This window comes from Alosa pseudoharengus, unplaced genomic scaffold, assembly GCF_046254945.1.
Source record: "Alosa pseudoharengus isolate Yale_2024_CS ecotype anadromous, Long Island Sound unplaced genomic scaffold, YU_APseudo_1.1 YU_APseudo_1.1_scf_11, whole genome shotgun sequence".
Classification (NCBI taxonomy): domain Eukaryota; kingdom Metazoa; phylum Chordata; class Actinopteri; order Clupeiformes; family Clupeidae; genus Alosa; species Alosa pseudoharengus.
The window spans coordinates 27,543,180-27,556,026 of NW_027468576.1; the positions used below are offsets into that span (position 1 = coordinate 27,543,180).

A 12,847-nucleotide genomic window follows, 5' to 3' on the forward strand; every position below is an offset into this window, starting at 1 on the left:
TTCTATTAATCTCTCGCTCTCTTTCCCTCCATCTTTCTCTCTCTCTCCCGTGGTACCACCACTATGACCCAGGTTTTCATAACAGGAACCATTCTCATTACTGCAGAGACAGACCATAAAAACCTGTGAAATACTCTCCCCCAAACCCCCCATCCGGTGCAAATGCAGAATGCTATAAATCAGCGTAATGGCCAAAATGCAAATGGATAGCAGTTTAGCCGGCTACCCAGTCACATGCTTGAATCCCACAGGGCTGGGTCAGTTTGGGACATGGGGGAAGACTAGCAATTCAGGTTGATGGATATGCTCGGGCTCAGAAAAAACAACAATCAAAAGCCGACCAGCGGATGAATGGTTGTGATTGGACCCTTACAACGCAAACTAGTAGCAAGAGTGCTGTTTTAAGCCCACAAGCGACAATGTAGGATAAGAATATGCAGTGACCTCTAAAAAGAGCACACACACACACACATACACACACATGCATACATAAACGATGTATAAGCATGCGCACACACACATGCCAGAGTGTGTATTTCTCTCACACACACACACACACACACACACACACACACACACACACACACACAAAGACAAAGAAAGGTCTTTGGAGCAACAGTCTCATGCCCGCTGAGAGGCTCACTAATTGGATTATTATTATGCAGATGGACACCGATGCGTGATACCAAGATCACTGCTATACACAGCATGCATTATGAGAGAGAGAGAGTGTGCGCCTGTGTGTATATAGTGTGTGTGTTTATGAATGCACGTGTGTGTGTGTGTGTTTCAGTGTGTGCACACATTGAGAGGGTGTGTGCATGCATGTGTGAATGAACCTGCTACTAAACATTTCAACACACACACACACACACACACACACACACACAGGTTTCGATTCCAACAAAGCCCTGTCTCACACATCCTAACTGCACCGCAGCGTGCTTGAGGCCCTCCGGCAACAGCTGACCCCCACTATAATTAACATACCACTCCTGACTACAAACCCAATTTCAGAGAAATGACATTGCTTCACTTAAAGAAATTGATATGCTGTCTCTCAAAAACATATCGCTACTGCCAACCTCACAAACCTAATGTGCAGACAGCAGAAGCAGAGAGAGCATAGAGAGACAAACAATGACATACAGACAAACGGCAAGCAGAGAATGAGAACGTGTATGAGTGTGAGAGAGAGACAGAGAGATAGCTGGGTAATCTAATAGCTGGGTTCTGGTAATTATCGTCTTTGTTGCACATAAGAAGCCCATAATCATACAGCAGAGGTCTGTCTGAGACGCTTGAGCGGCTGGATAGAAGGGGCTCTCTATCCTGGGTCTTAGCAGGGGGCAGGCGAGCTGTGGGGGGTAGGAGCCCGTGGTGGGGTGGGGTTGGGGTGGGGTCGGGTGGGGTGGTGGGGCTGGGGCCAGGCCGTCCCATGGTCACCCCGCTCGCTGGTGTCAGGGAAGGTGAGTGATGGGGAAGCGATGACTGCTGTTGGCACAGCCAGTCTCCCGGCTGCGGCGCCGGGGAAGAACCAGCCCATTTTATTCTACCCGCTCCGAGAACAACGATTTATCATACAGCCTATTCCCCAGACCACACATGTGTGCGTCTCTCTCTCTCTCTCTCTCTCTCTCTCTGTCTCTGTGTGTGTCTGCGTGCATATGAGCCTCACTGTAGACTCTAGTGTATACTTTACACATGATGCTGACAGAGGGTAGTATCATACATATTTAAATGCACACACACACACACACACACACACACACACACACACACACACACACACACACACACACACACACACACACACACACACACACACACACACACACACAGATGCATTCACATAGCTCTGCTCTCAGTCAGAGGGACAAAGTCTAAGTGTTTGAGCGGAGCAGAGTGTGCATCTCTCTGTCTTTACAAGCCCACACCATGCTCTTAGAGTCGGCTGGTTAATTAAGCTTAACAAAGAAGTAGGACGAGGAGGAGGACGATGAGGAGGAAGAGGAGCACGATGAGAAGGCACATGTGAAGAGTGTGGAAGAAGGAGGGGTCACACAGAGGATGAAGAGCTCAGAGAGTGAAGATGAGGAAAAGGCTCCGTTTCATAATACATAAGAGGAAGTGGGGGGGAAAAGAGTGACAGAGAGAAAGAGGAGAAAGATAGACAGATGGGGGAAAGAAATGATAGCTCAGTGAGAGTGCATAAACTGCGTTGTTTATGTATCCAGTATGCATGTTCTCACGCTACCTGTTGGGGGACGCTGCCAGTACATCAGAGGTCCAAGTGGCCTCTGATTTCAATTTGTCATACAACGTCTGAACATGCCCATCGTTTTAGCTACAAAATGTTACACGCTGGAACACAAAGGCGAGACCCGTCGACTGTGACCTTGTGTGGGGGTGCAGGTGGAGTGACGTGCCTGCCAGACTGCTCAGTTGTGCTGTCTCCTTAGGCCAACGACATCAGTCTGTTGCTATGGAAAACTATGGTTTCATCATTCTGATTGATCCAGTAAAAAGGGACTAATGAAAAATGGCAATTGATCCAGGGCATGAACTTTGACCCCTGAAGATGTCATGTCTTTTATGACCTTACCCTCCAAATATTCTAAACACAGGGTCTGTTTCTCTCTCTCTCCTCTGTGTGTGTGTGTATGTGTGTGTGTGTGTGTGTGTGTGTGTGTGTGTGTGTGTGTGTGTGTGTGTTTAGCTGGTAAGGACAAAGGGTACAAGCATGGTCCTTGGGGGTTGGGCTACAACCACTTAAAAGCAATGTGGACACAAAAAAGAGCAAGGCAGAACATAGAAGGACTCACTAAGAAAAAGAAATACATAGACATAATAGAAGAAAATACATATATTTCATAACACTCATTTGAGTATAAATGACACAGTGATACAGGATGTAGAGCGGAGGAGATGAGGAATTGAGTGAGTGGAACACAAATAGAGAAAGAGAGCAAGAAAGAGAGATAGAAGAGTGGGAGTCAGAGCGTGAGAGCGAGGGAGGAAGAGAGGGAGAGAGGGAGTGGGGGAGCATGTGCAGGGTGCAGCGATTTGACATTTCTCCAGCAGCCTCTCATTATATTTGTGCTGAGGGTGTCTAAGTCCTGGGACTCGGAGACACAGAAAGGCGTGAAATCTGCTGTGATGCCTCATCTCTGAAGGGCCTCTCCCCCCACTACAATAAACTCTGCCTCTCGGACACAGTCAGTCAGTCTCTCTCTCTCTCTCTCTCTCTCTCTCTCTCTCTCTCTCTCTCTCTCTCTCTCTCTCTCTCTCTCTCTCTCTCTCTCTCTCTCTCTCTCTCTCACACACACACACACACACACACACACACACACACACACACACACACACACACACACACACACACACACACACACACACACACACACACACACACACACACACACACACACACACACACACATAAGAAAAGAAAGGACAGGCACAAAGCAGCCAGAGTGCCCTGGCATCATGCCCTGAACACAAAAGCCTATTTGCATCCACACAAACACACAGCGGCTGTAGGGTTTAATAAAGATACAAACATGCTTTCCTGCAGCAACACACTCAGGCACTTTCTCATGTCATTATAGAATGAGATCAATAGACCGCCTTGCTAGGAAACTTCTCCCGTGCAAAGAGGCCAAGTCACAGATTAAAGAATGCGGTCATTAACTACGCACCACTGAGGTAATTGTGTACGACACAAGATATGAAGATCATTCGACATGTCATAAGTAACACATTTCTCATTTCTGAAAGAAACAACAGAGTTGCAGCGGTAGCAGTGAAGTGTGTTGGTGTTCATGCCTGCATTCCAAAGTGCCTGTGTGACCGACTACGGGAGCAATATAATTCCGAGGAACAGCTGCCCCAAGTTGGGTGAAGAGACTAGATTAGAAGAACTACAGTATTCCTATCCATCAGCCTGGGGATATAATGGTTACATTCTACTTTTTTAAATCGTTTTTATATATATATTTGCATACTTTTGCATATCTTCTGTTCTTACAAATTGAGTGTGGCCGAGATATAGAACAGGTGCTGACAATACTGAATAATTACGAAGACAAACCAATAAACAGAGTTGTCAAAAAACAGGACTATGCCACCTAATTTGACTGTCCACACAGCTACGCTTTATTTCGGCACTGCTCTCTACCACAAAGTGTGAATTGGATGGCACTGAAGCAGCGTACTGGCATAAGTTACTGGGTGGCACAGAGCCACTGGGCACTACACAGGCAACAAGTCATGCCACTGGATTTATCTCCGAGCTGTCAGCTGATGCAACAACATGAGGGAACAAGACCAACCATGCCATGTGAGAGTTGTCTTTAAACAGCTCAGGCACAACAAGCAGCTCCCAGCCTCACTGCGTGGAAAGAATAAAGAATGCTATCAAATTCCACTTGTGTGACACAGAGCAAATAGCCTACACTGTTTCATGTGCATTGGGTATCCTAGAGGTCACCATGGCAAACCAGGCTTAGTAGTGTGCTGTCACCAGTGACAACTGTATAACTACCAAATGATAACGATTTCTTTGCCTATAAAAACCATCAACAAAACACCCACGGACTGCAACAGGCTACTTATAAGGGCTCGGGTTATAAGACCCTAGACTGTGGCAAGCAGCATAGCTTCAAAAGGATACACGAATACAAAACTGAGCTATATAAAATGATGGAAATTAAGTTATCCACGCTAGGGGGATGCCACTTCTAAGCCCGTTAGCCTGCATCGTAGAAAACCCATTTAACCGAACTCCGGAGTTCCCCGAAATTCAACCGGATCAGCAGACTGCCTTTGCAATGGCTCTCTCTCTCTCTTAATTAACACCGTATCAAATGTTTCAAGGATAATTGCGTTCAGTATGGCCTATTATATAAATAATACATATTACAAAAAGATTGTATTTAGTTAATCTTATGGCAGGACAATGCTTGTTCTTTCTGAAATCCACCAGAGAGGCGCATAAGAATAATGGAGCGAGCTCCAATGTCGGGAAATCACAATTAACCAACCATCATGGACCTCAATCAAGCTAATCTCCACTTCCAATATGAATGAAATAAAAAAAATCACCCATGAAAATAAGCCACAAACATACACCTTTAATTATAGAAGTAAAGCATAATGCTCCAGGCGTGTGGGAACGGGCTCCTGGGAAAGAAGCACATTGAGCCGAGGGAAATTTCAGCATAATCAGTAACACATATTCGTTGATAATAACTGGCTTGGCTACTTACGACAGTTTTCCTCATCACTGTTATCAGAGCAATCGTCGTCATCGTCACATCTCCAAGGAGTGGGGATGCATCTTCCGTTTTTACACTGAAATTGACCGGTTTCACACTTTGTTTTAGTCCCTGGGATAACACAAAATACAAACGCGTTAGAAAACACATTCCACTTAAACACTCTCACAGACGCATGCTTTTAAACAATCTTCTGATCATTGTTTACGGACTTGAAGTCCTAATAATTCTAATAGTTGATGGTGTGCCCGGTCAGTGCTGACATGGCACAGTCTAATCCTAGCAATTGTGCGTTTAGGTATTTATTCAAGTTTTAGGAGACAGCGAAACTGATTTTTCAGTGGTTTCTTTTAGGGTAGCTGTCATTCCAATTTTTCGAAATCTCATCAGCGTTCCTCTTCCCCCTACCCTTGTCACTCACTGGCACACGTTACAATGACTGACCATTTCCTGGTTACCTTCAGTGATGTGTCATCCAACACATGCTGGCAGTATGAATACACTAACACGCATAACTTCAAAGAAATATAATATGACATGGCACTAACTAAAGTAGGCTATGACACCATACTGTCTATGATTTTCGTCAACAGCACACCAGAGGTCAACCAAATATATCATCGTTTTTAAGAGTTTAACAACAGCCATTCACTGCAGTGCTTGGAATCACCAGCATTGATAAAGCCGTAAGCGCAGACTGCGTCGCTCTCTCATTCATTCGTCTGAATCTTTTTTTTTTTTTTTTTTGGAAGCTCATAGACAGAGGGACCTACCTTTCGCGACATAAAGCTCCATCAGTAACAAATGCAAAAGCAACAGCTTTCCCAGTCCTGTCCACATCTTTAAAATAGCCGAGTCGTGCTCATACGAAACAGTGCCTGAAAACGAAGCGATCCGGTGAGCCTCCGTCTCTCCTTGCAATGCTACCGTGCTTGTGCTGCCGCGCCGTAGTTCCTTTGCCTTAGTAGCTGTTTGAATCGGTGACGATGACGCTCCATGGGCGGGATTATGCCTGCGGTAACACACGAGGTAGTAACTGAAAAGTGAAACACAAACTGTTTTAAATTCTTGTTTAAATGTGAGTAATTACTTTATTATTATCCAAATACGGTGTAATTACAGATATAGACAGGTGATATTTTTGAGATATGTGCTTCCTAGAGGCATTTTTTAGTAAAAGTTGGGAACAGGACTTTTTAACATAATTAAGGTGTGCTGAATCCAACTAGCCCTGTTCCCAAGCTGAATTTTGAGTTTATGACCATCAAATTAGCATAAACAAAATGGTTGCCAAAATGGCGATTTTGGGCACTTTCATTGGGCGGATGTCATTATACCATGTAAATTAATTCATATTGTTCACAGACATCTTCCTTGGCCAATAGATCAAGGATACAGGCTGTGAAAAAAAGAAAACAAATCTAGTATTATGCCCATGTTAATTACCTGAAAAGACTTTTGAAAAATATAATTGTTAAAATTGTATAACTGAGCAGGCACGCGGTATTTGACGAATGAGACTTATGTTTTTTGAGGGTCAAGAAAGATGTGTAGTGATGAAATGTAAAGTTTAAAATTGTGGCCTACTGGTTAGGTCTTCGGGCTTGAAACCAAAGGGTTGCCGGTTCGATCCCCGACCAGTAGGAAAAATGTGGGTGGTGGAAAGGTTGAGCACTAGTCTCCCATGCCCACATCCACGGCTGAAGTGCCCTTGAGCAAGGCACCTAACCCCTCACTGCTCCCCGAGCATCACTGTAGCAAGGCAGCTCACTGCTCCAGGTTAATGTATGCTTCAATGTGTGACCTGTGTGTTCACTAATTCACGGATGGGATACATGCAGAGACCAAATTCCTTGTATACCCAAGTATACTTGGCCATAAAACCTGATTTACATTACATTTACATAATTGAAGCGAATTGGGTTGGTAATGTATGTAGTCTCGGAGTAAGTTACACAGGCCTTTACCCATTTCGGTAACACTTTACGGTAAGGGTACATTAATTATTTATGTATTACTTCATTCATTAATATCTAATTAATCATCAGGAATTTACTGAGTTCATAGTTTGTCATTTGTGACCTCATACATGAACACATTACTAAATTATTAGGTACGGTGGGCACATCATTATGAATTATGATGTATTAACCATGATCATGACTTTATTTTTCTGCCAATAATCTGGTCATCCCTGCTCAAATTCTGATTTGAACATAACTTTGGAGTTCTCTAAACACATGTCATTATTCACTACTTTATTTGAGGGGCCACAGACATGATGAATGCATGAGCAATTATCCTAAAATTCATGTAATAATGATGATCATGCTTAAGAAATCATAAATCATAATGATATACCCATCACACCTAATGCTTAAGTTGATGTGTTGTTCATACATAAGGTCATCATGAATGAGAGTATATGAATTCATGTCAATTCCTGATGATTCATAGGCTATAAAGGAATGAAGTAATGCATAAATCATGAATTAATTCATGCATGAATTCATGATAATTCATGTACCTTTACCATAAAGTGTTATCCATATTTCTTCATACTATTTGTGTTAGTAAAATGATTGCATGTCCTGTGAATTAATAGCTAGATGAATAATTTTATAACTAGTGCAATTTCAAGTTTAAGTTACTTTATTTGTACCCAGAGGTAGATTTTGTTTGCAGTATAGAATGCTTCAAGAGAATTTGCCAGAACAGGAGCACAGACGATGCCATCTGCCCTGTCCCTCCTTGACAATAGCAACACCTATGTGAGAATGCTGTTCATTGACTTCAGTTCAGCATTTAACACCATTATCCCCTCCAAACTGATCACCAAACTCAGTGAACTGGACATCAATACCTCCCTCTGAAACTAGATTCTGGACTTCCTAACCAACAGACCGCAGTCTGTTAGATTAGATAACCTCACCCACTCAACCCTCACCCTGAACACTGGCGTGTGCTGAGCCCTCCTTTACTCCCTCTTCACCTACAACTGCATACCTGTATGTAACAGATGCCAGCTAGCTTAGCTGTGCTTGTGGAACGTTGGTAAATCTCACTCCCCGACGCCTCAAGAGTGCTGCTGGCATACAAGCCAGTAGCCTGGGCTATTGGCTCAATTGTTAGCGCGCTCGCCTCCCGATCCGAGGTGCTGCTGTTCGCGGGTTCGAGTCCGGGCATGTGCAGGGTTGACATGTACATGTACATGGCTCTAACACCATTGTCAAGTTTGCAGACAACACTACGGTGATTGCTCTCATCAGCAACAATAATGAGACAGCCTGCAGGGAGGAGGTCCAGCACCTAACATCGCGGAGCACCGACAACAACCTGACTCTCAACACCAAGAGGACCAAAGACCTCATTGTGGACTTCAGGAAGTCAAAAAGCAAGCACACAAAGCCCCATCCTCATCAACAGGACTGAGGTGGAGCATGTCACCAGTTCATGTTTCTGGGTGTCCACATCTCTGTGGACCTCTCTTGGACCCTCAACACCTCTACCTTGATCAAGAAGGCTCACCAGCATCTCTTCTTCCCGAAGAGACTAAAGAACACAACCTCTCTCCTCAGATCCTGGTGAACTTCTAAACCTCTACCGCTGCACCATTGAGAGCATCCTCACCAACTGTGTCACAGTATGGTATGGCAACTGCTCTGCCTCCGACTGGAAAGGACGGCAGAGGATGGTTCCTCACACCCCTCCATCAACGCCCCCCGCCCCCCCGCCCCCCCGGTGCCTCCTTGCCTGTGCCTGTTGAGTTGTCCATTTCGATGGCAACCTTCACAGGGACAAGGAGGCGAACATTTTGCCCCTATCCCACCCATAGTATTCTATTTATATTTATAAATGTACACACTTTATTACACTTAAACATAGCGATATTCTACTGATATTTCTACGGTTCTTCATGATTAGTTCAAAGGAACTCCAATGATTTTAAACTCCAAACATGTGTCCACCCACCACGAAGAAGATGTTTACCAAGTCAGGCCACACTCTTTGCCAAAGAGGACCGTAAACATAGTCAAGAGTATAATAAGGTGATAATAAGGCTAATTAGCATAATAATAGTTTTTTTTTGCATTTTTATATTTTTTATAGCCTTTACCTTTTATTTATTGCCCACAGGAGATTTCTGAGATGCACAGATGTGAACAATATTAATTTATTTACATGGTATAATGATGCCCGTCTGAAGAAAGTGCCCAAAATCGCCATTTTGGCAGCCATTTTGTTTATGCTAATTAGATGGTCAAAAACTCAAAATTCTGCTTGGGAACAGGGCTAGTTGGATTCAGCACATGTCAATTATGATAAAAAGTCCTGTTCCCAAATTTTACTAAGAAATGCCTCTAGACCCTTATACAAGGACTTTTTCTTGAAATAGCACTTGTCTAATATAAACTTTCGGCTTTAAGTGGTGAAAATTAGACCAGAGCCTGCAATGTAGAAAATGTACTGACTTTAGTTGTGTGTCAATTTATCTTTCAAAGTAAGCAACATTGTCTTATTTCACTTTATAGCAAGTGTGAGAGCACATTATGAAAGTGGTCTCTGTGCCATGAACTATTGAACTACTTGACATCAGACAGGCACATATGTGGCCTTGTCAGTCCTGTGCTGTGATCTGACTTGAGGCTGGACAAGAATTGGAGCAGAAAGGCAATTTGCCATTACCATACATCACATACCAAGATCTGGACCTTCCTAGACTATCCCCAAAGGAGAGCCATTAGCTACTGATGAAGTGGAAGCACACTAATGCCAAATGTTGAGTTACATGCAGTGTAAGACTGTGAGCAAACCCCAAAACAACTATACAACTGTACAGTCATTTTTATGATCCCTGTCATTTATTTGCAGTATCCTTTATAATTGACCCGTATTGTTGTTACTATTTGTTATTAAGCCTTATTCGCTTTTAAATTTTTAATTTGAATGAAAAGGTATCATTCACCCAATAATGAAAAGCAAAACATTTTGTATTCACTTGGTTATTAGTATCTAATCAGTGATATATGCTAATGTATTGTTTTTTGCAAAATCCAATATTTCTGTTATGAATTGCAATATTAATTTAAAGCCCCATGCCAATTAATAATAAAAAATATTACCGATAAAATGCTATAAGCCAGCAATAGTCTATGTGAAGTTATAACAAAGTATTAGAAATGTATGATGAACTGCCTTTTCTCAGTACTCAACAGAGGTGGAAAAAGTACGAAAATATTGTACTCAAGTAAAAGTACCAATACCTTGATGAAATATTACTCTGTACAAGTTAAAATACCGATCTGAAAATGTACTCAAGTAAAAGTAAAAAGTAGTTCATTTAAAATGTACTTTAAGTAAAAGTTACTTAGTTACTTTTTTTTTTGGGGGGGGGGGTACCAGAACAACCAGTTTTACCAAAGACTTTCTAATGAGGAGATACAGCACTCAAAAAATCCTCCATAGTAATGCATGGGGTTAGTTTGTAACACCAATATGGCAGTTGTCTACACATCATATGTCTACACATATCACAACCCTTCCGCGGCAAAACGTCGACATGTGAATACATTGAGCCAATCATCTCTTTGCTATCTACACCACCTCCTTGGGACAGATTATCCGTTCGCATGGCTTCTCATACCACTACTATGCAGACGACACACAGCTCTATCTGTCCTTTCCACCTGATGACCCCTTGGTTTCAGCACGGATCTCGGATTGCCTCTCAGACATAGCTACATGGATGAAGGCACACCACCTCCAGCTGAACCTCTCAAAGACTGAACTGCTGGTCCTCCCAGCTAAACCTACCATACACCACGACATCAACATCAAATTTGACTCCCTGTCTGTTTCACCTACCAGGACTGCAAGAAATCTAGGAGTTGTTCTCGACAACCAACTAAACTTCTCAGATCATGTTGCCTCAGTCGCCCGGTCATGCCGTTTCGCACTCTACAATATACGGAAAATCAGGACTTACTTAACTCAAGATGCCACCCAACTTCTGGTTCAGGCAATAGTCATCTCACGACTCGACTACTGCAACGCCCTCCTGACAGGTCTCCCAGCCTGCGCAGTGAAACCACTTCAGATGATCCAGAATCGCGGCGGCGCGCCTGGTCTACAACCAACCCAAGAGGGCACATGTTACCCCGCTACTCATCCAGCTACATTGGCTACCTATGGTGGCCCGCATAAAATTCAAGGCTCTAACGCTTGCCTACAAAGTAGTCTCCGGTTCTGCTCCCACCTACTTGAATGCCTTCATACAGACATACGCTACCTCCAGACCGCTGCGCTCCACAGACGAACGACGTCTAGCTCTACCTCCGGTACGCTCAGGCCAATCCAAACTTTTCTCATCTGTTGTTCCTCGTTGGTTCCTCTGGTCCTACAAGGGCAGGGACATCCCTCTCCATTTTCAAAAAACTCCTGAAGACCCATCTCTTTAGAGAACATCTCCTCTCATAGCAACACTTACAACAAGTCTTGCTGATCCTAGCACTCACCAGCCATCTTAAACGGACACGTAACTGTTAAAAACAGCACTCACTGATGCACTTATTCTTACTGTACTTATTCTTATGTTTTTAAATTGTCCTAATATTGTTGAGAATTGCTCTAAAACTTAAACTGTTTACCATGTTGTTAGTCGCTTTGGTTAAAAATGCGTCAGCCAAATGTAATGTAATGTAAAATGTAATGTAATGTAATGTAATGTGGTGTGTTGTAAAATACATTGAGCCAATCATGTGGTGTGCTGTGAAGACATCGTGCCAATCATCTGTTGTGATCTCGCTGCTGGAGCAAGATTGGTGTCTTGAAGCCTTACGCACACGTATTTCTGCTGAAATAGATGCACGATAAGTGCCCAAAAAGAGTTGCAATATGGCCGCCGAGTGGAGGTACTTGCCTGAAAAGGACGTTGAGAAATGGAGATCTATGTGAAAAATCACCGGAGTTCTCCTTTAAGTTTGAGCAGTAGTTGATTTTCAAAGTTAGTTGCACTCATCCTAGGGTCGCTTTGCAGTGAACAGTAATCCAGCACAACTGAAAAGCCCCTCACAGGCAGCTGAGGCAGGCAGGCCAATATTGAGTTGCAGAGAGTTTTTTTTATATTTGGAAACGAGCAGAAGGTTCAGCAGATTAAAGGGCATTGTACTGGGGGGGAAAGTGGGAAGTATAGGGCCCCAATGGAGGAGAGGGCCCGTGAAAAGTGGAATACAGGGGGCACAACATTTTCACCAGGCATTAGTAATAACTCAGGTAATCCACACATAAAAAATCCAAACAACTAAATAAGTAGAGTCATGTAATGAAGTGGAATAACACAGGGGAAAAGTATTAAACACGCTAAGAAAAAGCACTAAGGCAAGGAAAGGAACAAGCTGGAATCTGTATAGAGAGTAGTTATTTTTTCTATCTGTGTACATTAATATAAGCTTGGTTAGTAGCCTACATATTGATGGGCTATAAAAAGGTTTTTCATTACCAAGGTGTCACACAAGAAACATTTCATGATGGATAAAAGCAAAAAGCTCTCCCAAGACCTTTGCAACCTT

The 12,847-nt window shown here is 43.1% G+C and overlaps 1 protein-coding gene across 1 annotated transcript in view; it reads right to left on the reverse strand.

The window, feature by feature from the left end:
• lrp8 (low density lipoprotein receptor-related protein 8, apolipoprotein e receptor) overlaps positions 1 to 6,172 on the reverse strand; it is a 136,331-nt gene extending 130,159 nt beyond the window's left edge. The window contains exons 1-2 of the mRNA XM_076278647.1: positions 6,053 to 6,172; positions 5,271 to 5,390 (exon numbers count right to left, since the gene is read on the reverse strand). Coding sequence (XP_076134762.1) covers positions 5,271 to 5,390; positions 6,053 to 6,119 — 187 coding nt within the window. The 5' untranslated portion in view covers positions 6,120 to 6,172. The remainder of the gene's footprint in view (positions 1 to 5,270; positions 5,391 to 6,052) is intronic.
• Positions 6,173 to 12,847: the final 6,675 nt, after the last annotated feature.